The sequence below is a fragment of the Syngnathoides biaculeatus genome, chromosome 22 (assembly GCF_019802595.1).
Source record: "Syngnathoides biaculeatus isolate LvHL_M chromosome 22, ASM1980259v1, whole genome shotgun sequence".
NCBI classification, from domain to species: domain Eukaryota; kingdom Metazoa; phylum Chordata; class Actinopteri; order Syngnathiformes; family Syngnathidae; genus Syngnathoides; species Syngnathoides biaculeatus.
In genome coordinates, this window is record NC_084661.1 from 14173225 (window position 1) to 14197253 (window position 24029).

Below are 24029 nucleotides of genomic sequence, written 5' to 3' on the forward strand. Positions count from 1 at the left end.
CAGTTGGCCTTTGTGAATTTTTTTTCTCCATTCATCCACATGTATGGCCTGCGGTTCGTACGCCATCGTACTTGAACAGTGATTTGTCTCACTGTGGACGCCACTTGTAGCAGCGATTACAATTATTCCTCCACTGCGCTTTTCTGCCTGCTTTTTCATTTTCAAAACAAGCTCATCTTGCTGAGCCCCTCTTACGTTATCAACCGCCAGCTCCCCTTTGCTCGGAGAGCACTTAGAACCCTGCGAGGCGAGAGCTTCAGGAAAGGTGGTGGTGGTGGTGGAGGGGGTGCAGCAGTCAAGCGGGAGAGATGTATTACCGAGGCAAGACAACTTTTATTCTAAGTGCTCTGAAACGATAGACGATACAGGCGGTAATGACTTTTGCTCTCTTTTAATCTCTCCAAAGCAGAGAAGTGGAGTGGAGGTTCATTGGGGAGATTATCCGCCCATCACACTGAAAGATGACTTCGCAGCTACCCAATTACCTGATGTGCTAACTGTTATTGATACAGAAAATAGCAGTGTAAACATTTTCACTGGTACGTCTCCTCCCATACTGCCTCAAACATAATATTCACAAAAGGTTAGGGATACAATATTTGGCTTTCCATAATTTCCGGAATTTGGTCACACGCTTTCAACCCTGCGGCTTATACAATGATGTGGCTAATCTATGCATTTTTTCTCACAGCCGCTAGGGGAGCTCGAGCAGGAAATGTAACAGTGAGACAGGCGGAATATACGTGTCGAGGGAGACGCAAGTTTAATGTAACTTCGCGCTTTGTGCATGAATTAAATTAGCATGGAAAATGCAAGAAGAAATGCATATGACGCAGCTTTCAACTTAAAAAGCAATCGAGCTGGGCGGTAAAAAAGGAAACACAGGTGCTGCATGTATTGGACACTGGAAACGGCAGCGGGAATAACTGGAGCAATGTAAAAAGACGAAAAAAAGCTTTCAGAGGTAATAAAAGCAGGTGGCCTCAACAGTGTTGCTGCTGTTACTGCCCCGTCTCAGTGACTTTTACTTTTTATAAGCTAAGGTATATTATTAAAACATTGAAAACTCTTTCTGCGTACCGTCTTTCTCTGTAAATATCTTGCGTTTCAATGTGGACACGTGCGGCTTATAGAGAGGTGCAGCTTATGCATGTACAAAATGGTTTTTCCTCTGAAAATGCACTGGGCGAGGCTCATAATAGGTGCGGCTTGTAGTCCAGAAATTACGGTAATATGATCATCTGACCTCAAAAATATTGACTGCACGTTTACATGTTCAATGTATCAGTAATTTTTGCACTAACAAACATATTTTTAATTGCAATTATTATCTTCCGTAATTCCACGGACACGCCCCATTTAATCACCGTGTGCCATGTGTAATTTAAGATTCTTTCTTTTGGCTTGTAACCTCAGATGAACGCTAATATTTGTTTGGCACAGTTTTTCCGCCGGATGCCCTTCCTGATGCAACCCCTTTTGGGGAGTGGAGGCCCCAGTGAGAAACGAACTCACGACCCCTGGTTTACCAAACCAATGATGAAAAAAATAATAATTAATTAGCAAAGGAAGTGTAATGACCACACACAGGATATCAAAGAATTAACTGCCATTTAAACTCAGTTGCTAACCAAATCAGCAGCACTTACTGAAGCATTTATAGTCTTTCTGAAAAACTCAAGCCTATAATGTCATGATGTTATTGCAATTTTAAAGATGTAAAGAAGGAGATGGGTTCTATTCAAATCTTGACACAGTTTTTCAGCATTTGATTGGGTTGCAATGGCCTGCAATACGAACCAGTCTGGACAGTCCGGGCCACGTGGGATGGATTTGTGCACCTCAGGGCCTAATAAACACACAAACACACGAGAAAACGCATAAACCCAATTAAAAAAAAAATCAATCTAATGGCACAAATATTCCATATAATATTCAAAATGAGAAAAACAAGCTTTTAATTTAAAAAAATGTCCGAGATAACATACATTGCCGTGATAGACAATTTAGAATCATACAGTACTAGTGTATACTGTTAAAGGCAATACAAACAGATGACTAGAAAGATAGAATTAACCCCTCCAGTGCTGATGATATAAAGTATAGAGCGAAAAGACACATTTTACCGCTTCTCTGTCTAACACGTCGAAGCTGTGTGATGTGCTTACACACAGCAGGGTTGGCCTCCTTCTCCTGGAGCACCTCGGACACCACCGTCATCAACTTCCACAGGCCTTCCAACTCCTTCTTCATCTCCAGCTTTTGCTGTCGAAAGAGCGGAGGAAAACAAAAGAAGCCGTTACAACTGACTGAACAAAAGAGGAGGAGAAGAAGAAAAAGTCAGATTGGAACCTTTAGTTGGCGCACACACAATAACGAGCGTCAATCAGCGGGGGCGTGGGTGTTTATTTTTTTTTTTTAAGAGATAGACAAGTAAACGTGTGGAAGCTGCCGCTATATTGCAGAAGTTAAAAATATGTGAGGGAACATGCGCACGCCACATAATCACAACATGAATATAAGAACAAGTTTGCTTGAATGTGCGTTGTCGAGATATGAACTTAAATTCACTGAGGATCGACACTGGACAGATAAAAGGGAGAATGCGGGATGATGGATGAGGAGAACAACGGCATCATCTCCTCTGCGGCCCATGTAACTAAAATGCAATTTAAAAACTTGCTGAGGGGGGATATTTTTCATTTTTTTTTCCACACCAAAGTCATCAGTCATCCTGAAGATGACAGTTGCACTGATGACAATGAGGACACCGCCCTCTGCAGGACAGACACAGACTAGCATTATATTTCAGCGATGAGAATAAAAAAATATTTTTTAAAGATTTACAGTGGTTTATTTCTACATCTATTCAAAAAGATCCATTTGTTCAGGAAATAAATTTAGTTTAAATTTTATCACATTTGAAAACTTGAAAAAATTATAATACATTTAATAATTTGAAGAACCTTTTCTAATTAAAACATGTCATTCATGTACAGTAATGCAGTTAGTAATTAAAAACAGATTTTGAAATAACTAGAATCTACAGATTGGAATTTACATTCATAAAGATATCAAATGTAAATGTTGATCAAAAAAAGGCAAATAATTTTTTTTTATTAATCTGGGGTTTCTTCAGGTAAATGTATTTTAACGTTTAATCAAATTATAACTATTTTACCGTCAATGTATAAATGTTTTTCTTATCGTGAAGCAATTTGAACAGCGAATGTGAACAACACACGTGAATAAATTAACCAAGACTTCACTTTGAAAAAAAAAAAAAAAAAAAAGGGAAGCGTAAGTATTAAATAAAATCGACTGAAATGTACCTGCGTAAGGAGAACCTCGCTTGTGAATTGCGATGACTCCACAGACACGCTTGTGCCGTTAATTGCTACATCACCTCCAGAAGAAGTCATGAAAAAATAAATCAGATAAATCGTACAACAGCAGTTTATCGCTTGAGGCAAAATAGGCTCTACAAGACTGCATCCACCAAACTGGCCGTTGATTTATTCTGACGTGCATTCCAAAGGAAGACAACAGTCAGCAAGGAAGTAACGACGTTAATACCTCGAATACAGAAGAAGAGTATCATCTTACATTCATCTGGAGGGTCGAACAAGTCGACGGACGCTTGGCTGGAGGGAATGCAGTCTGGATCTGAACACCCCGCAGAGACATCCTTAACTTCTTGCCCATCAGCTTCAGCACCATCCTGGACACAGCCGCCCTGAGGCACCTCATGGAAATTTTGCGCCAAAGTGGGCAACACCTTGTTGGGGCTGCTCTGTGACTCCGAAGAGGACTGCAGCCTGCGAGTCCTCTTTAGCGTCCTGCGGCCAGAGACGCTCTGGATGGACGACTGGATGCTTGTCTGGGTTCCGTGGGGCGACTGGGCCGGCCGAAGTCCGAGGCCGTCCGGAGTCAAGGAGCTGTCAGTGTTCAGCAGATGCTGGGACGCAGGTGACAACTGGTTTCCAGAGGCGGTGGGGTTCTCGATCAGGTCCCTGGGGTGCTCCTTTGGAGACGATTCAACCACACTTTCTGCAATCTCCTGGCGCTCATAAAAACAGAGACCAGAATCCACCACCTGAGGGAAAAGTGACACGAGAGGGCTTTCGGCTTCACGCGTTGTCACTTTGTTGGGGCTGAGGGCACTGCTGACAGTACTGCGGAGAAGAACAAGAGCAGCTGCACCATCGACATCCACTTTCCTTTTGGGCAAATCGGTCGGGGGGATCAAATCGCTCAAAGATGACGGGTTGGCGAGGTCTGTCGACTGCTGTTTGGTGGACGGGTCTTGTAGTGTAGTCGGGCTGCTCTTGTCCGGACTCTGCACGTGTGCTTCATCCACGCGCCGATTTGTCATTGAACGGGTGAGGCGGAACGACTTCCTTTTTGTGGTGTTGAAGCTCCTGAGGAGCTGGTCAATGTCCACCTCGCTGTCGTTACGGTCCTCCTCCTTTTCTGCCAAGGAACTCTGACTCGAACGAGGTGCTGGATTTTCCGGAGCCCCCCCGATCGGACTCGCATTACCTGGGACAAGATGTGGGTCAGGATCCGTACCTGCATTGGTTTCAACGGGAGGAACTCCCTGAACAAGATTCTCCAGACGGGAGAGCTCCATGTTTTCGATGACACATATGTTTTTGTCATAAACGCATCCATTAATTTTGCAAGCGTTGACTTCTGAAAAATCTGACCTTTCGCCGTCTTTGACGTCCTTTCCGTGTGCTTTTGCTTCCTGGCGAGTTGCAGCTTTCTTGGGCGCTCGCTGCGGGACGTTCTGGAAAGACAGCTGAAGCCGCCTGCTTCTCCTTGCGCCTGTTGTAACGGGCGCCTCCTGGTCCTCGCTGCTCGGGTAGTTTTCGATATGAACCTGCACAGACTCTGCTGGAAGCTTACTCTCAGTGGCACGGTCTTGGTTTTGAACTCCAACAAGGACCAGGGGGTTCAAAGCTCTGGCGGACTTTCCTTTTTGAGAGGGACCTTTCCGCCTGTCTGCTTTTTTCGGAGCAGAACGTTCCCTCTGCGCTTTGGCCCGCAAATCAGAGTCGACCTGCTGCAAGGTGCTAATCAACCGCTTTCTACGCTTCCGTTCAGGCTGAAGGGTTTCGCGGCTGAGACTGTCGCCTTTGCTGTTATTTTCATCCCTTTCGGAAGGTTTGTCTGGATCCTTCTTGTGAATTTCACAGTTTCCCGCTTCTTCGGAGACATCCATCGTTGCAGACACGTTGAGATAATTTTCACAGTTTCCTTCGGGGCTTTTTGTAAAGTCAGAAGGAGTCAGGCTGGTCGTCATCTTCTTCTTCTTCTTAGGTGGCTTTTCCGTGGAGTGTGACAGCGGTTTAGTGCTGGTGCTTCGGTTGCTTCTCCGGTCTCGTTTGTAAGTGGCCCCAAACACCTTATTCTCAAGCGTTTTGGTGGATTGCACCTTCTTGTTGAAGTTCTTGACATCCAGCGTGGACGCAGAACTGTCCGAATCGTCTGTGACGTGGGCGACCTCCGCGCGTTCCTCCAACTTAAGGCTCTCCTCAGCAGGAACTTTCATGAGCCACTCGGCGACCTTCTCCACGCTTTCCTTCTTCCTGTTCTCAGAGATCTGCTCCGGCTCCTCATTTTTTTTCCGCTTCTGCCTGCAGGGTTGACTTTTGCTAACCGCCGGCACAACTTGGTCCTTTCGGCCTTTCCTTGGAGTTACAAGCCTGGATGTTGCCTCGATCGGTTCTGAAATTTCATTCGAGCCTCCGAGACTCCCGTCCTGAACGCCGCCGTCTGTCGTCAAAGGATTGGAATCTTCAATTCCCATGACCCTTGCAAATCCATCGAGGGCTGTCAAGAGGGAAAAAGACAAGTGTTAAAAGACCGAGTAAAGTGAACTCATAGATTTGTTTCAAAATACAATACCGTACTTTCCGCACTATAAGGCGCACCTTCAATGAGCGGCCTATTTTAAGACTTTTTATATATATAAGGCGTACCGCATTATATGGCGCATAGAACAGACGCGACAGTAGAGGCTGGGGTTACATTACACATCCATTAGATGGAGTTCCACTCAAGGCTCAATATTTATCCATATATAAGGCGCACCGTCGGCTTTTGAGAAAATTAAAAGCTTTTAGGTGCGCTTTATACTGCAGAAAATACAGTACTTTAAACAAGCGAGCCTTTATGGACCTTGCTTTGGACTCTAGGACGAGAAGACTCTTCTGTGTTGTATCAAATTTATAGTACATTTATTTTCACTTTACAGGTGCTTCAATTCTTCTATTTACAAGATATTTTGGCCAATTCTAAGCTTCTAACTTTATGTGAACAGTTTCAGGAATACCAAATATTTCTTGTCCAAGAGTCCAAAGCAAGGTCCAAAAAGGCAGAAGAGCATAACATAAGAGCGGATATTTCCTGTCATTTCCTGTCCCAGTTCTTTTGTCCATCAGTGTTTGTGAACTTTTTTTTCCCTCCCACCAAGCTTTTACCTGCTATAGTTGATGAGTGAGAACTGGGAAGAGTCTTTTCAACACCCTCCGCGCTGTTGGCTGTCCCATCCACTCCTTTGTCATTGCTGACACTGCTTAGAATAAGCAATCAAAAACAGTGAGCGACAAGTGATACCTATAAACAATCTGAATCACATAATGACTTGAAATTACACTCACAGAGATCGTCTGCCTTCCTGGGCCAGTCCAGTGAAGTCTGGTGGATGGAAAAAGTGAACGCAAATCAAGGTCTCTCTCGAGTTGAGCCACCTAAAATGATGACTACACAGTACTTACAGTTTGTGCCAGTGTCACGTTCATAAGCCTGGATCATGTCTTGCAGTCCTGTGACGAGCCTCTGAAAACCTGGGCTCTCGTGCAAACTTCTGCATGAGACAAAAAGTGTGCATGATCACTAGTGATCTATTATCTAAAATGTAGGTGTAGTGACTATTTCCAACCTCTTGGTTATCTTTTCTTTACACACTGGGCAGTCAGCTCTGCTGAGTTTGGTGTTGTCCAACAGCTTCAGCAAACAAAACCTAACGCGGTCAATAAAAACAGTCACATGTAATAGTAGTAAACCTTTCACGATGACATCACAAGTTTTCGGTGTGGCAAGAACTTAAGCAATGTCTGTCTGCACCACTGCTAAACAAATCCTCACTTGTCCTTTGAGCAAGTGAGAAAACATGTCTGAAATTATGGTTTTAGCCTTCTCTCCCATTGCAATTACCCTGGCGCTGCTTGTTTACAAACTGCAAAAGGTCACTTAATAATCTCATGATAAGTAGTTGCATAAAATGGCATCAGTACTGGTAAACAAAGTGTATTAGTTGTCATGGAAAAGATGTGAAACGGTACTTACTTGCAAAACTGATGGTCACATTTGGTGGAAACAGGTTGGATCAACAAGTCCAGACTATATGAAAAGAGGGGGGAAAAATGAGGAAAAATGTTATTTGATGTAATTTGATTCCTGAGAGGGCTATTTAATGCCAATTACCAAATGGGGCACTGCAGGGTCTCCCACAGGACAGAAATCCCCCTTTTAACCTCAGCGTCATTGGGGGGTTTCATGTCGTTTTTTAAAAAATCTAAACAAAACAAAACGAACAATTACTGTTTCTGCAACACGTCAGTTAGCATTTTCTCTTCATAAGACGCTAGCAATGTCGTCACTAGTGTAGCTTGACAGTGACATAAGCCACTGTGACTGAGTGACCGAGCTTGAATATTTGAACGACACAAAACATTTACGACTTGACACGACAACATAATGATGGAAGATACTCCCGTCTTTTAGTTACACGACCCATTTTGTGTCCGATTATTTACCTTGTTTTTCCCCACTCTTCCGCTGTTATCGGTTCACTTTTCCCGCAAACTTTCTTCTTCCGTTGTTTCAGCCCAACAGCGGGTTTTGACTCACAATAGCGCCCCCCAACCCACTCGCGAGAGGTCGGAACTACAACATTTCCAGCACCCATCAACTCATTGATTTTCCATTTTCATTTTTCATTTTCCATTTTAGAGTGTACCCCGTCTCCTGCCCGAAGATAGCTGAGAAAAGTCACCCCCCAAAAAACACACGGCCAATCCTTCCTCCCTACGACTATTTATACATAAAGATGGTGCTCCCAAAAGCTTCATTTTTCTATAAATGGGCTCAGTAACAAAATTTGAAAAAAAAAAAAAAAAAAAAAAAAGAGAAATAATTTAAAACAAGTTTTCCAAATTTTCATGAGAAAAAATGCAAAATATGGAGGGATTTTTGTTTCCCCTAATAAATATGTTACAAAATCAACTAATTTTGTGATTCTTTGTTAAAGTGCATATTTCTAAATTTGACTATTTATACATAAAGGTGGTGCTCCAAAAAGCTTCATTTTTCTATAAATGGGTTTAGTAATAAAATTTTTAAAAAATGAAAAAATGAGAAATGATTAAAAAAAAGTTTTACAAATTTTTAAAAGAAAAAATGCAAAATATGGACATGTTTTTGTTTCCCCGATTTTCAGAAAATATTTATTTTTAGATATTTTACATGTGCTCCCCAATCACAAAGAATGAATTCTTTTTAGTTTTATTAGTTTTTAATTTGTTCCTCCCGTCCCTCCATCAATCACGCTACTCTAACAAGTGTATGTCTGTTTTTGGCACACCCACCTGTATAATAAAATATTTCTATATTAATAATGTAAGGTAGAGGGCGCTATGCACTCTTATTTCGTTCCCTACGATTTATTTTCTGAAAGAAGAAGAAGAGGAAGCAAACATCAATACGGAAGTAAAGATCAATACGGAAAGGAAGAAGCAGAACAGTGACAGTCACGCTAATTGTTTTGTTTACATTTGTTATTTCCACAGTCTTCCCCAACACGTTGTATTATATGAATTTATTTAGCTTAAAGGTAATCGCACATCTTAAATGACTTCACTAGCATGTCGCCGCTAGCTACGGGCAATCAAGCTAAATCATTTTTGTTCACCTACTTTTTTCTCTTTCTTCCAGTATATGTCGTGAGTGATGGAGGGCTCCAAGACTTCGAGCACCACGATGCAGGTTAGCTTCGTTTGTCAGCGGTGTTGCCAGCCTCTCAAGTTGGACACGTCCTTCAATGTATTGGATCGGGTCACGATCCACGAACTGATTGGTATGTATTGTTATACACGAGAATATAATACAGTGGTTCTCAATCTTTTCACACAAGTGCAGCCCCCCTAAAAAAAACATCTCTTATTCAAATGTATTGCTGAATAAATCATTTTCAATCAAATAGAGAAAGTTCAATTTTATTTGAATACTATTTTATTATTGTACTCTACCTTCCATGACAATGTGTTGCTTCTGCATGCCCCCCCAAGCTCCTTTGGTTACTGTCACACCAAGCAAACAGTCAGATTGCGGCGAAGGAGACACTACAACAGAGGTAAATATAAATGCAACATAAACCGGACTCTACTACAGTGCACAATTTTTCTATAAAATTAAGATTAATTTGAATTTCAGGAGACCTTTGTGGAAAACAAGCAAGATGGCGTGTCGAGAAAATACATCCCACCTGCACGGTAAGCATTTTAATTTTATCTTTTAAACTGTAATTTTGTGTATTTTGTATATTTGTTCATAATTTCAGTTTTTAATACATTTTAGAATTTTCATGTTGCCAACTTGATACACAATTATTTTAAATACTTAAATTTATTAATTTGTACATTGTATAATAGATATCTTTAAAAACCTTTTGAAAATGTACAATTTCTTACTGCAATTGGTTGCGCATGGGGTAGATCAGAAGCACAATTTTTTTTGTGTGTAAGATCATGATAAAATTAGTATGCTGAGAGATATAAAGTATAGTATAGCTTTTTCACCGTGGCCCACGTCAGCAGGATGATGTCTACGGAGAGCGCCAACAGCTTCACACTGCTCGGGGACGCTCCTGACGGAGGCACCATGGAAAATCTAAGCCGCAGACTCAAGGTGACGTGCCTGCAAAATACCAGACGAGCTGTCAAAGGCAAACGATGCACGGTATGCGATCTCTGTTGATTTTTAACGGTTGTATTTTTTGCGCAGGTGACCAGCGACCTGTTTGACATCATGTCCGGTCAGACCGATGTGGACCACCCGCTGTGTGAGGAATGTACTGACACTCTGTTGGACCACCTGGACACACAGCTCAACATCACCGAGAATGAATGTCAGAATTACAAGTGAGTAAAATGAAGAGTTGTGGGGTTTTTTTGGGCCGTGTACTTGATTTGTTGCAATTATGTTCAGGCAGTGTCTGGAGCTCCTGTCGCAGCTGCAAGTGGAGGATGAGGAGACGCTGCTGGAGGAGCTGCAGCACCTCAAGGAGGAAGAGGCGGCCCTGGTGCACCAGCTGGAGGCTGTCGAGGAGCAGCGGGCCGCCGTGGCCCAGGAACTGACGCAGAGCCGGGCCCAGGCCCAGCAGCTGGAGACGGAGGAGTTGCAGTGAGTGGCAAGGGGCCATCGGGATTGTTATTGAGTGCACTTTAAAAACAACTGCAGTACTATTAGATAGTTTTGAAAATGAGGGGCATACACTGTGGCGTATTTTGTGTGTCAGGTACCAGAAGGAGTACAGCGAGTTCAAACGTCAACAGCTGGAGCTGGACGACGAACTGAAGAGTGTGGACAACCAGATGCGTTATTGCCAGATTCAACTGGATCGGCTCAAGAAGACCAACGTCTTCAATGCCACCTTTCACATCTGGTAGGCGGCGCGCGGTACAGCGAAGCCCGCAAAGCCGCGTCCGGCCCACAACATATTTTGATGCTTGAATGGTTCCGTCCCGGCCAGGCACAGCGGGCAGTTCGGCACCATCAACAACTTCCGTTTGGGTCGACTTCCCAGTGTGCCCGTGGAGTGGAATGAGATCAACGCGGCCTGGGGACAGACGGTGCTGCTGCTGCACGCGCTGGCCAACAAGATGGGGCTGCGCTTTCAGAGGTTGGGGGGCTCCCATGGGTAGTCAGAATAAACCAAAATAACGCATCTTCTTGCTATAACATATCATTTGCACAAATTTATAATTTTTATATTGCTTATTTCTTTTTGACAAATCAGTTGACAATATTTTCCAATCACATGAATGATCAAATTTATTGTGTGGGGTTTTTTTTTCTTCCCTGTTCAGATATCGCCTCGTGCCCTACGGAAATCATTCCTATCTGGAGTCCCTGACCGATAAGTCAAAGGTAGATGCCCTTTGAATTTCTCCTCAAGGTTCACGCTCAAGAGTCTCTCCTCATTTTCCAGGAACTTCCACTGTACTGTTCGGGTGGCCTGAGGTTCTTCTGGGACAACAAGTTTGACCACGCCATGGTGGCTTTCCTGGACTGCGTGCAGCAGTTCAAGGATGAGGTGGAAAAAGGCGACACCGGCTTCTGTCTCCCGTACAGGTCAGATGATCGGAGTTGCTCGCCGAAAAGCTGAAAACTCTTGTTGCTAACCAAAACAGCAGTACCTGCAGAGGCATGTCAAGTAGGAAACGGTCTACAAATAAATTTGAGTTTCATGTAGTGCTTTGACACCAAACCAGGGCAGGGTTCATTTTCCATGGGGATCATAATTACACCAGGAAAATTGCATTTCTTTAAATTCTGTTTTATTTAAATTTTTGGGGAGTGAAATCCCGCGCTATCCCCTCCCACCCTCAAAAACAGGTTAAAAAAAATAATAATGGAGGGGAACAGATGAATTACAATTGTCACTGCACTAGTTTTTCCTCACAGGAAAAATTGACTTTAGTCTAATTAAGGCATAAGCTCTGTTCGACGAGAGCACAGGTGTCAAACTCAAGGCCCGGGGCCCAGATGTGGACCGCAAAGGCAAATCATGTGTATCAACATGCATAATTTTTGTTAAAATCTGGACCAAAATTTCAAATTCCCATGTCATAAATGATGACATTGAGATATTGCAAGCATTTTTGTGTTACCAAATAATCAACAATAATTGAAAAACCCGTTACCCTTGATTTCTGATTCCAAAACTAGATGATATATCTAATGTGTAAATATGATGGATCACTTGAAATTTTTTTCATGGTTTCAGTCATAATGGCCATCTGACACAAACCGTAACTGCAATGTGGCCCGCAATAGAAACGAGTTTGACACCCCTGGAGTAGAGAAACAGCCACTATTTGAGAAACTGTGTACTTATCTCTGGATGTGCGTGTGTGTGCGCGCGCGACTTCAGGATGGACGTGGAGAAGGGCAAGATCGAGGACACGGGCGGCAGTGGCGGCTCGTACTCCATCAAGACTCAGTTCAACTCAGAGGAGCAGTGGACCAAGGCGCTCAAATTCATGCTCACCAACCTCAAATGGGGGCTGGCCTGGGTCACCTCGCAGTTCTACAACAGATAAACGCCACGGAGACGGCGCGACAAAAAAAAAAAAAAAAAACGTGCTGATGGAACAGTTTTGGAGAAAGCGTACCTCGTGCTGTGGCCTGCGGTACTCGTTCCCCCGGACTCGAATGTAAACCTTCCTGAAACATCCACCTGTACCACAGTCCAATTTATATTCTCTGAATACTTGGGTTTTGTTGGCGTCATTAAAGCAGGGGTCGGGAAACAGAGCCCAAAACATTTAACCCACATCGTAGTAAACATGTTCAAATGTTGTATCATATTTTCTTGTGTGTAGTTCACCATAAAAAAAACTGAAAGCGGTTCCTCAGTCCTGCATGAAAGGATTTATAAATTGCACTGAGCTGATACTTAAACTTCATAAACATTTTGTTTAGAAAAAGCTGCTGTCAGATGAAGTACTGTTTACTCATATACATGGACTATATCAAAAATACACCTTAATAAATGAACATGACCTCAGATTTACTCTTGATTTGGTGTTCAATTCACCCCAAAATGAGTAACTTGTTTCTCAATTTTAGACATGGGTTCTGGAGACTTTTTGTTGGGGTACTTCAAGGTGTGCTACTAAGTGAGCTTTTAGGGATTATGGAATGTTAACCAGGATACATATCTATATTAGGTTTTGGGACATGTTGAGGCCTGAATAATAATTGGGAAAAAAAAAAAAAAAAACACACACAAAGTATTGAATTTCATCCATCAACTATGTGCGAGCTTCCTGTATCAAAACATACAAAATAGGGGTAACCAAATATTTCTTTTATTGGTTACATACTATAATGACTTCTTGAGAATACTTTCTCTCTTCACAACACTCTTTCACTCGTAGTGCCCCCGGCCCCCCTTAAAATAATTATGTAGAGCAGGGATGGCTTAGTAGGATATTCCATACTCAAATAAGCAGGTGGCAGCTTTCTTCCAGTTTAATATTTAAAATAATCTGTCATCCCCCGTTCTATACTTTGGTCTTCAGTCACTGCAGTGGGAGCCCTTCCAATAATAGTCTATGGAGGGAGTGGAAGGGTTAATACTAGCAATGCCTGGAGAAAATTAGATTTCAAGCCGTCTTAATTCACATAAACCTTCCACAGAACAGATGCATGTAGCATGTGCAAATTTGTGGGTGTTTTATAGCAGTGATTCCCCAAACGCTGTGCAACTCGAAATTGTCCAAGTTCACTTAAACCCATCAGAAAATATATTTGTTCACAAAAAATAATGTTGGTTCGTCTATCTATGCCGGCGACGTATAGTGACGGGCACAACAATTAAACGAGTTTCCTTTTTGCTAGGTGGTAAGCCGTGTGGATTTACCTACTGTAAAATATGTGCCTTGGCTCCAAAAAAAAGGTTGGGAATCACTGATCTTTATAAAGCTCCTAAGATGAGTCGTAGCATTAGAGCATGCATACGGCAGCGAGCCTTCATTTTGGACGACGACGCCGTACGTCCGGCGTCTCACTTCAGTTGGAGGCGCTGTTGCCGTAGCAGCTGGAGGTGGAAGGGATAGGGGGGGCGGCGGAAGGTACGCCGGCGTTTCCGCCGGCCGCGCCGCCGCCGAGAGTCTTTCGGATGGCGGGCATTAGGTAAGGTTCCCGTGACAACTGGAGCACGTCCACGCGGTCCTCCTTGTGATAAGCCAGGCAGCGACGGATAAAAGTCTGTGAGGGAATCAAATAGAAAGACTACAGACAGCTTGGAGAGGGAATGGGGCAAGGTGCTCCTGTATGGCTCAAAATTTGAAAAAGACTTTAGAGCTCGTGCATGTGACGTCACCGTTTTCACGGCGCCATATTGACGGTCAAAAAGAGCTGCTCGACAGTGTGGGGGAACAGAATATTTACAATGCCCGAGACTTGTTGTGCTGTTGGTTGTTACAACAGACGAGGCCGATATTCAAAGAGATCATTCTATGGAATACCAGCTGAAAAGACCTTGAAGAGATCGATGGATTTCGGCAATTAAACATGATGGATGGTACCCAACTAAATACACACACCTGTGTAGCGATCTCTTCATATCCGGCAGGAATTATTCTTCTCAATCTCAAATCACCAAGAAGTAATTATAATGTTGGCTCATTTGACAACAATGCATTTAAAAACAAAACAAAACATTTTTTTTTTTTATTATCACCTTGTAAATGTTTAACGGTATTAGACAAAACTCTGGGAGACGTATTTTCGTTTCGTCTCAACGGACTTAGCGTTGAACAATGCTTTGCTTGACCGGCAATATGGCCAGTCACGTGATTTCGGCGACGTAGGTGTTTGTACCTTTGCTTCTGGGGTGACGACAGGTTTTGGGGGGAATTGCACCTCGGTAGCTTTGAGTATGGTGTTCTCTTGGAGGATGTCCTGCTGGGATTGGTTATGACCAAATGGCTGGAAGATTGGGTGGGGGGGGAGGAAGCATGCAAAATGTTACAAGAGGCAATCTGAAGATACATTGCAGTAGTCTAGCATTTATTGTTTTCTTTTTTTTTTTTTTTTTTTTCAAGGGAAAAGTGTGAAATGAATGAAACCGCATCCCCTAGAATATAAAGACCTCCTGATTGAGAAGAAACCTGAAGTAATAATAGAATAAATTTGACATTTTGAGAAAAAACAAAAAATGTAGTTTTTTGGGATCTTACCACATTTTGCCGAGAAGAACTAATTTTTAAAGGATGAAAAAAAATCTAAACATCCATCCCAAATTACTTGAGAAACAAAGCCCTAATAATACAAGAAGGTTCTGAAAATCAAGACTTTTTTTTTCCTGAGAAAATGACCTTGGCTTTTTTTTAATTCCACGTTGTCTTCTTAATACCTTGCGTCCATATAAGCTCTGATAGAAGATGACCCCAAGTGACCAAACATCGACTTTGTTGGATATCTTGGGAGGCTCCTTGCCAACCACAAAGCACTCCGGAGGAAGGTACCTGGAGATTACACGGCATTCGCATTTAACTATTCACGTGTCGAACTATGATTGCAGTGTGTGGAAGGCCCAGTACCAGTAGGTCCCCGCCCCCTGCGAGGTCAGCTCCATGCCATCCGCTGAACTGTAGCTGTCATCGTCCATGATCTTCGACAGGCCGAAGTCGGTGATCTTAATCTCACCACAAGCAGAGCCGTTCACCAACAGGATGTTTCCTAAAATGGTTTAAAAAAAAAAAAAAAAAAAAAAACATGCTTGGCAGGAGCAAAAAAAAAAAAAAAACATCAATATTTAATACCTGGTTTGAGGTCATAGTGGATGATGGGCGGCCGGATCTGATTGAGGTACTTGAGCGCATTGACGATCTGCATGACAACGGAGCGGCCCTCCTTCTCCGTCATCAGCTTGTTTTGCTTCAAGTAGAAGTCCAGGTCGTTTCCCTCGCAGTACTCCAGAACAGTGCAGAACCTGCTCAAATCACACCAACAAACACTAGGCACTTCAAGCAATATATACAAATTTGTAGGCCTGCAGCGAGCAAATATTTTTATAACTCCCATCAATTAATGTGGAGGTTTTTTTCGTACTGTTGTACCGCATGTTAGAAATTAACATCCAATCAATTAAAAACAATGAAAATTTACTAAGAAAATTTGTGAAAATACTTACGAGTCAGTGTCAAGCGAGAAGTAGTCGTAGAGTTTGACTATCCGAGGGTGATCCAGTTCTTTGTGGATTCTGTACTCTCGACAGGCGTGCCTGAAAAAACAACGATCCTATTTATTAATAGGAAAGTAGTAATTAGAAGTCACATCAGTGTCCGCAAATTTATGGTGCTTATTAGGAATAAAAAGTTGCTTTGTTTTTGATAAACACTTGGACATTCTAGGGTAAAGTATTGTCGGCAAAAACAGTGAATGCCGGTGAGTAAATAACCAATGCGGTATCTCCAAAATGGTGGCTTGGCACTCACTTGTGGTAGTTCTGCTTCTTCTCCTCTCGCCAGTTCTTGTTGAGCTGGTGGATTTTAACAGCCACATACCTTTGCTCCGTTAAATCAAAAGCCTGGGTCGGGAAAAAAAAAAAAAAGAAAAGAGAATCATATTACCAACAACAACAAAAAAAAAAGACATCTCCTCTCCTCTACTGTAATCATTACAAAATGGTGACGGAACCTTGTAAACTTCACTGAAGCCACCTCTTCCAAGTAAATATAAGAGTAGATATCTGTCGTTCAGCGTTGGGTGGTCTTTGAATCTACGGGGAGAAAGTGTTAGAAAATGTACCCAATGTTATGCCCAGCAAGTCAGAAGGATAACACGTACTGCGAATTGTCTTCATTGTGGATTCTCTTCAGCTCCCGGATGTGCAGATTCCGGACCCGCTCCAACCGCTCCAGTTCCGTCTGGATCTCCGCCTCTTCCTGCAGGGCGCAAAAATACATAGTTTTGCTGTTTTTAATGCCTATATTGACTTCTACAGTTTTCGTGGTTTTTTTTTTTTTTTATATAAGGAGCTAAACTACCTTTTTAAGATGACCAATCCGGAGTTTGAATATCTCCTCTTGCTCATGATACTCTGCAAGTGACAGCCTGAGAAGAATTCAGATAAAAGGGGAAAAACACAACATAAAAAAGTATGTATGAGTGATACTAATAATGAGATTTTTTTTTGTACAAATATTTATTTATATGTAAAATCTACACAATACACACATTTTATATTGTGAAAAATAGTATATAACAACATTTATATTGTAAAGCTAAAATAATTAGAATATATAATCCAAATATAAAATAAACTGAAACAGGTTATAAATTCAGAATTATCATTATATAAATGAACAATACATAAAATGTAAAACATTAGAATTTTATATATATATATATAAATGATAACAGGGAAAGCGCATATAGAGAGAACGTTTGACAACCATAAAATCAAAAATATTATGGATTTTGTTGTGATATTTTCAGATGAGAAAAGGGGAATCATTAGATAAGTTCACATATATTTTGGTGACGAGTGGTCGCAGTGTTGACGTAAGATGTATATTTTTTTGTTAATCGTCGTGGATTGTCTCAAAACGGGAATAAATTTAAAACGAAAATTACGCTAGTGCATGCACACTACAGATTTCCGCAATTGCGGGTGTGGTCCAGAACCTAACCCTGTCAAAAAAAAGAGTTACTACTGTATTCAAATATATAATGCTATCATCGGCTTTATATTAAAATGAAAGCACAATGTAACTCTTGCCGTTAAAAACAAAACTTACGCTTCATTCTCCTGACCATTGCTCCTGCTCTTTCGTTTGTGGTGCTCAGTGCTGGGCGGCTGCATCTGGGCCACGGGGGGCGGCTTCCTTTTCCCCAGCAGCTTCCTCTGCCTCTCGATGTCCTCGCGCTGCGAGTTGATGCGCTCTTGTTGCCTAAAAGTTACGCACACAACAACTGCCTACCAAGCTACGCCAGATGCATAAAACTTAACGTCGGCCGGGCCGTGCGCTGACTTGACGAGGTTCTGGAAGGCGATTCCGTCGGCCCACTGCTCGGTGAAGGAGGCGCCGTGGCGGACTGTGGTGAAGTGGCCCAGACGCAGACGATCCTGCATGCTCTTGTCCCTGCACGTCCTCTTCTCATGCTTTGACTGCCGTTTGATGAGAGGGAGAGAAAATGAAAGTTTGCATCAAGAGCGATCAAATTGTCACTGGAAGTGGACACAGGAAAGAAAAAAAAAAGCAGTGTGCTGTGTAAAATACATAAAACCACTTTAATGAGGATGACTTGTAAAGAAAAAGGATGTTTGGGTGCTAATTAAACACAATAAAAGAGAATTTAAAGAGGAAACTTGTAAAATGTAATTAATGTATGGACTATCGTATTCATATGTTGGATGAGTGCATTTGAGGGGTGCCATCAGAAGCAAGAGTTGGGTTTGCCGATTAGTCTGCATGTGAGCTTCTGAGTTGGAGTTGTGGCCTACAGCAGGTCCTTGTGAGTGCTCTCATTTTGTATTTCTGTGTCTGACCGTGTCTCTTTTCAATGAACGACCGAAAGTGACAATGCAAGGTTAGAACCTGGCACTATTTTATTTTCTTCACGTCACTCGAGCAGTGCCATATCTGAAGCTCACTCCAAGCAACCGAGAAATGGCTCTTCCACAAACACCACAAACCTTTTCAATGAGGAGCTTCTTGCTCATGGTGACGCACTTGTTGAGGCGCTCCTTGTAGCGCTCCATCATCTTCTGCTGCTCTTCCACCTGGCGTCGGAGGTCGCAGTTAGCCTGCAACAACGACAGCTATCAATTCGCCGTTTTTAATATCTGATCAACACTGAGGCTCCTCGGTTTACAACTGTCCCGACATGAAAGGTCTGCCCTGCAAACTGCTGTAAACAAATGGATTGACCTTCATAAAGTAACACGCTACAAAAGACACAAAGGTAACTTTTTTTTTTAATTGAAAATGAATTAATTTTACTTTATCTCCCTTGTTTTGAAGTCAGAAGTCAAACAACGAGAGAGAATAGATTGTGTCATTCTTGCTTACCCTCAGCAGGTCATCGATCCTCCCCTCTTTTTTCTCCAGGTCGGAGTTCTTGCTCTTCTCCAGTGCGGTCAGCTTCAGCAGCGTTAGCTCGGACTTTGACCAGGGCAGCAAAATCAAGTTTGTCACCTTCTGTTCGGACATCGCAGTGTCCTACATTCTAGACATGACCTCGTGCCGTCCGGCCGTTTATTTCAACAGGGCCGCAACAGCGAGTGAGAAATTATGTCATCAGTATTTCTCCTCAACTCAAATTAAATTTTTACATTGTTATTATAGAGTGTTGGGTGTAGAATTCAGTGGAGGGGGTGAAAAAAAAAATCATTTTTCCATTTTGGGAATGTAAGGCTGTGTGGCGTAACAAATGGAAAATTTGAAGCACTGTGGAGAGGTTCCAGATGCCTCATAATATTGGCTTTAAAAAAATCTAGATAAAAGACTTGGACACACTTGAGCAACTATGTGGCATATTTTGGGGTTGAGATGGCGTCTTGGTACCTGGGTGGCTTTGTGGGAGCACAAGTGCGCGGGTGCCATCTTGACGGAGCTGCACGACGAAGAGTCGGTGTGGGCCGAGCCGGCCGACGAAGGACTGCTCTGCTGGAACTAGAGAACACATACAAAAGAAGTATTTATAAAAGACAGCTGATGAAAAGGAAAAAAGTATTGGATTTCAAATATTCCCTTCAAAATATTATGTCATCTTATACAAACACCATGGAGAAGATGAACGCACAAGCAATAATATAAACATACCAAATATATATTAGATCTAAGCGATGAGTATAACGTAGAGATGGTAACTCAAAATAGTTTCAGAGATAAATGATAAATTACTGATTAAGTCATCATTTTTCTGAAGATTATAGGATTTAGTACGCAGGCTGGCACTGTAAAGAAAATGTACTGAAAATAAATATTCACAGGATTAAAAATGAAAAAATAAAAAAAGCCGTGTGGTAACTATGAAAAAAAAGTTGGTAAAATGGACTTTGCTTTTCCCTCTCTGTTCGCAGCCGAGTAAAAAACAAAACAAAACAATAACAAGCCATTAAAAAATATTAAACAGCAGGAAATCAATTGAAATTAAAGAGAAAAAAAAACATTAACTGCCCATGCCTTAAGGAAATATAAAGTATAAAAAATGTTACGCCACAACCACTGCTTCAAGAACATAAATGTTTGGTGTGAAAATCTTAAGTCATATTTGGAACGGCTGTAAGGATTTGAAAATTAAAAGTTAGCGCGTCTTGAGGGGCTAAACCAAGTCTCACCGATGGATTAGACAGCGAGTGCTGGGAGGAGGAACAGCGCACCAGCACGGGGATGCCGCGAGCCGGACTGGCGCCGGAACCGCTGTTGCCGGCAAACTGACCGCAGAGCGGGTGTGAGTTTTCAAGTGTGCAAAGGAATGGGAACGTGGAAGAAGATAGAAAGTGTTAAAACGGAGGAATGCGAGTGAAGGGCTTGTAGGCAGGACAGAGACTCGTATTTGTGCTCACCTCAAAATAATCACTCGTTCTGTGTCCGCGTAACTTTCCTGCATAGGAAATAAAGAGTCAGATGAGAGGAGACAGGGCATGTTTGGGAATGTTGTGAATTTCAATTTTTGATTTTAGGAATTTGCTGCATTTTAGGTAAAATTATAAGAAAATAAGTAATTCCATTTATTTACAATTTATGTAATTACATACTTTTTTAAAATAAAATTGACTTGAGTTAATTAGCCACTTATTTAAAATGGTTTATTTTATCAATATCTTTTAATTTTAATAACATAATGCATGCTCAAATTAAATTAATGTATAATTAAATTACTAGAAATCAGACAATTATTTAATTGAGATGAAAAGGAAAAATTGTTTTGTTCACTCTGTATTTTACATAAACTATTTTATTCTAACAAAATAAGTCATCGTCATCTATTTTGTATCATTACAATTTTTTCATGATCCACCCAATTCTTATTTGTAATATTCTTTATTTACTACAATCAATTCAATTATATCGCGAGCAGAAAGAATAATAAATGGATGTTGAGAGAAAAATGTAAAAAGAAACCGCTAAATCAATACAACAAATATGCTGACTTAAAGAACAGAATGAGGCGTAGGCCATATATTGTCCAGTATGTGTTTGCATTTGATTGGGTTGCTGAAAAATTATATTAACCCGGATGGTTGGTGTCACACGCGTCTCCTTTTCTCTTCCTGCTTCGGTGCTCGCCCTTCTTCTCCAGTGTCTGAAAACAAGCATTGTCAACACATTGTCATCTTTGTTCAGGGTCTGATGGAGCAGACTTGTTTCACAGGTACCATCAGGCGTGATTTTGTTTCATGCTCTGAACAAGGGACAACAGCAAACACACACACAGTTGGCCTCAATATTGCATGCAAAAATGGATGGAAGGTCGAAATGGCTTCAGAAGATATTATTTTCAAAGGGACGGGCCAACACTGCGGTGTGGTGCTATGTTCAGTGTCAACCCGATTTACGGTTTTAACTCACTTCCCATGTTACCACAGCAAAATCTGGTGATGTAAATAAAGTGTTAATCAAATATATATATAAATATAAATTTGTAATACAAAAAAATTATCTTAATCTGAAAAACATAGATTTTGTGGTGTTTAATAATTAAAAAAAAATCTTAAACGGCAGGACTTCTGATTAATATAGAAACTTTTTTTTAATGAGATTACTTGATTAATGCATGGGATAATCTGTTAATTAATCAGTCTGAAAAATATTTGGTGGATGCATCCTTAATCTGTAAACCGATGGGTTATGTAATCCTGATGACTAACAAACCCTTTTTATATAGGTCTCTTGTTTTGACTCACACTGGACTGTGCAGGTATCCCTAAATAACACAGCAACCATAAATCATGTACAACTGATGAATTCGCAACAATGTATCCATTTAAAAGAGTCTGTGATTGTACAGCAAAAGGAAAAAAAAAATAAAAATAAAAAAATCAACCTCGACTTCCTTGTCGCTGAGGGACCCCACACTACAAAGAGACTGGCTGGATGATTCACTGTTGATCTGGAAAGCAGAACACAAGACAAGACATTACATCTATTAGTCATCTGCTATTTATACTTAGAACATAGCAGATGTGTGCTATTCTCTTTGCTGGAGTTATGCTTCTCTATATGTGGCTTCAGTGCACCCCTGTCGTATAGCTAAAAAACAAGGTAACCACGATATGAAAAACAAGTCGTGGAGTGAGTGCTTGGATCGGCTGGGGGGTGTTGAAATTTTTTTTTTTATGTGTACAATATACTTAACAGGGGTGTTTTAAGGCATATTTAGCTTGAAAATGTCTGTTGAATTTGTACTTCTCTGACCTTGGCCACGCCAACTCCAGTGAACCGAGCTTCGAGCAATTCCTGCCTGCGAGGGTCTAAGCTTAGAGCCTGGCTGTGAAGTCCTTCCATCACGCCCTGAGAAACAAATCCAAAACAAACATGTAACAAAATATAAACACCCACGTCAATTATGGCACAATTAAGTCAGCCACATGCTGAACTTGTCTGTGCAATTATCACAAAGGGAAAGTTTTACAGACTGTTAGCAGGACCAATTCCTATAATGAGTTCATTGGTTAAAAGGTGACTATATTATTAACACATCTACATTTCATGAATTTAATGTCTTTAAACCCTCTTAAATTTAATTGTGCAATAGAACCACTGGATGAGGCTAAAGGATAAAACGTGTCCAAAATGAATGGATTCCGCATTCCAAAAGATATTTCCAAACATGTGCAAATGTGGTGCATCAATATCATTACATGTCACTTTCAATATTATTTTATACTCCTCTTACGTTAAAAAAAAAATGTCTACGACCCTCTCTGTTAAAATGCTAGGAAACAAATACTAAACCATTTAAATTGTAGTTGGGGTAAATTAGGCACTTTTCTTTTGGTGGTTTTACGTGTTAATATTTATACTGAATATTTTAAATCCGCAGTACTACACCTTCCCCGAAGTCATTTTTATAATATGACTGTAATCTCGTAAAAACCTCAAAATTTATTAATGTAAAAATAAAATTTTCGTAGTAATGGTTGACTTTTAATGGGGCGATAACGAGACTTAACTATTAATCATTATCCATCTGGTCACAAACATACACCCTTATGGTCAGTTGTGGGACAAAAATCTCGAGCTTTAAATTAAATTTTACCGACTAAATTCATAATAACAGAAACAACACTGTGACATCGATGACAAATTCAGATGCAAACGCTAGCCACTAGCTGTACAGTACACTAGTACAGTTACGACATTTAGCATGCTAATTAACATCTTCGATACAAGCAAACTCGTGGGAGGAAAAGTGTGCGAGTTTTGAAGAGCACTTACCAGAAAGTTTAGAAAGTGTTTCTAGAGTCCATTTGGATGAGACATCGTTTGGTGTCAAGACAGTATTTTATCGAGTTAAACCGTAACTAGTCTATGTTAGCATTAGCCGTCCGGTTGGTCTCACCTGGGGGAGCCTTTAGCTCTTTAAACTGTCAATCACGGCCCGAAGCACAGCGGCTCCGCGGTGTCCATCCGGCGGCGAACACAACCACTAACAAGTCCCGCACACTCGCTGCAATGAATAAATCCAGCAGGCCATTTCCTACTTTTATTTCCAGTCTTTGGAAGACATTAGTTAGCTTGGCGGACGTTAGCTGAGAGCCGCAGTGTGGCCGATGGCCGTCGGTGTCATCCGAGCAAGAGGCCGTGATCCTCGGGGTTTCCTCCACGTCTCGGTGCCGAAGCACGGATGAGACCTGGCCGGAGCACCTCTTAATGGTCCTGGTTTGTCCCCCCCCTAGCCCTCTCCTCCTCCTTCTCCTCAGCACCCCTTGTCACATTACCGCACCGCTCTTTAAATTCATCCCTGTCGCGATCAAAAGCTTCTTTTCAATTTTACAAGAAGTGAAGTTAAGGTCATTCCCTAGCGGTTGACAAAAGACTGCAAACAACGCAGTGAGTCGACGCCGGTCTTCCCCAGAGCTCGATGTTCCTCTCTCCGGTTCGCCACCGCTCACTTCACTGATAAAGTAAGCTTAAGCAAATAAAGACTCGACCTTGGACGTATACTGACTTTTTTTTTTTTTTTTTTTACAAAATCGCACCCTAAAAAGGAAT

General features: G+C 41.5%; 3 protein-coding genes across 10 annotated transcripts in view; 1 reads left to right on the top strand and 2 right to left on the bottom strand.

Moving 5' to 3' along the window:
* The window catches only part of LOC133495174 (breast cancer type 1 susceptibility protein homolog), a 27986-nt gene extending 20050 nt beyond the window's left edge, over positions 1 to 7936 (bottom strand). For 2 of the 5 annotated variants that reach the window (XM_061809497.1, XM_061809496.1), the window contains exons 1-11: positions 7827 to 7895; positions 7495 to 7585; positions 7357 to 7410; positions 6950 to 7030; positions 6786 to 6874; positions 6669 to 6705; positions 6489 to 6583; positions 3607 to 5838; positions 3333 to 3406; positions 2169 to 2265; positions 1801 to 1849 (exon numbers count right to left, since the gene is read on the bottom strand). In XM_061809497.1, the coding sequence (XP_061665481.1) occupies positions 1801 to 1849; positions 2169 to 2265; positions 3333 to 3406; positions 3607 to 5838; positions 6489 to 6583; positions 6669 to 6705; positions 6786 to 6874; positions 6950 to 7030; positions 7357 to 7410; positions 7495 to 7568 (2882 nt within the window). In that variant the 5' untranslated portion in view covers positions 7569 to 7585; positions 7827 to 7895. Of the gene's footprint in view, positions 1 to 1800; positions 1850 to 2168; positions 2266 to 3332; positions 3407 to 3606; positions 5839 to 6488; positions 6584 to 6668; positions 6706 to 6785; positions 6875 to 6949; positions 7031 to 7356; positions 7411 to 7494; positions 7586 to 7826 lie in introns of all 5 variants that reach the window. The other 3 variants (XM_061809492.1, XM_061809493.1, XM_061809495.1) reach the window with 3 other exon arrangements.
* A 793-nt stretch (positions 7937 to 8729) lies between these two features.
* becn1 (beclin 1, autophagy related) lies at positions 8730 to 13074 on the top strand. Of its 2 annotated transcripts, XM_061810482.1 has the most exons (13): positions 8730 to 8778; positions 8859 to 8902; positions 9004 to 9145; positions 9357 to 9421; positions 9502 to 9560; positions 9882 to 9975; positions 10072 to 10208; positions 10276 to 10470; positions 10586 to 10732; positions 10820 to 10969; positions 11157 to 11217; positions 11279 to 11421; positions 12224 to 13074. In XM_061810482.1, the coding sequence occupies exons 3-13, from the start codon at positions 9019 to 9021 to the stop codon at positions 12390 to 12392; spliced, it is 1347 nt and encodes a 448-aa protein (XP_061666466.1). In that variant the 5' UTR covers positions 8730 to 8778; positions 8859 to 8902; positions 9004 to 9018; the 3' UTR covers positions 12393 to 13074. The 2 variants fall into 2 exon arrangements, with proteins under 2 accessions (XP_061666466.1, XP_061666467.1); XM_061810483.1 differs by having other exon boundaries at positions 8753 to 8902; positions 9885 to 9975.
* A 67-nt stretch (positions 13075 to 13141) lies between these two features.
* On the bottom strand, positions 13142 to 23933 carry LOC133495615 (serine/threonine-protein kinase tousled-like 2). 3 transcript variants are annotated; one of them, XM_061810479.1, is made up of 21 exons: positions 23377 to 23933; positions 22230 to 22325; positions 21859 to 21924; positions 21048 to 21117; positions 20378 to 20415; positions 20150 to 20245; positions 19374 to 19481; positions 18879 to 18971; positions 18503 to 18613; positions 17838 to 17974; positions 17604 to 17756; positions 16851 to 16917; positions 16651 to 16748; positions 16501 to 16582; positions 16299 to 16390; positions 15995 to 16084; positions 15624 to 15793; positions 15402 to 15540; positions 15215 to 15326; positions 14680 to 14787; positions 13142 to 14064 (listed from the first exon to the last, which is right to left on the bottom strand). In XM_061810479.1, the coding sequence occupies exons 2-21, from the start codon at positions 22317 to 22319 to the stop codon at positions 13867 to 13869; spliced, it is 2118 nt and encodes a 705-aa protein (XP_061666463.1). In that variant the 5' UTR covers positions 22320 to 22325; positions 23377 to 23933; the 3' UTR covers positions 13142 to 13866. The 3 variants fall into 3 exon arrangements, with proteins under 3 accessions (XP_061666463.1, XP_061666464.1, XP_061666465.1); XM_061810480.1 differs by having other exon boundaries at positions 23253 to 23385; XM_061810481.1 differs by lacking the exon at positions 20150 to 20245 and having other exon boundaries at positions 23377 to 23932.
* Between the last annotated feature and the right edge of the window lie 96 nt (positions 23934 to 24029).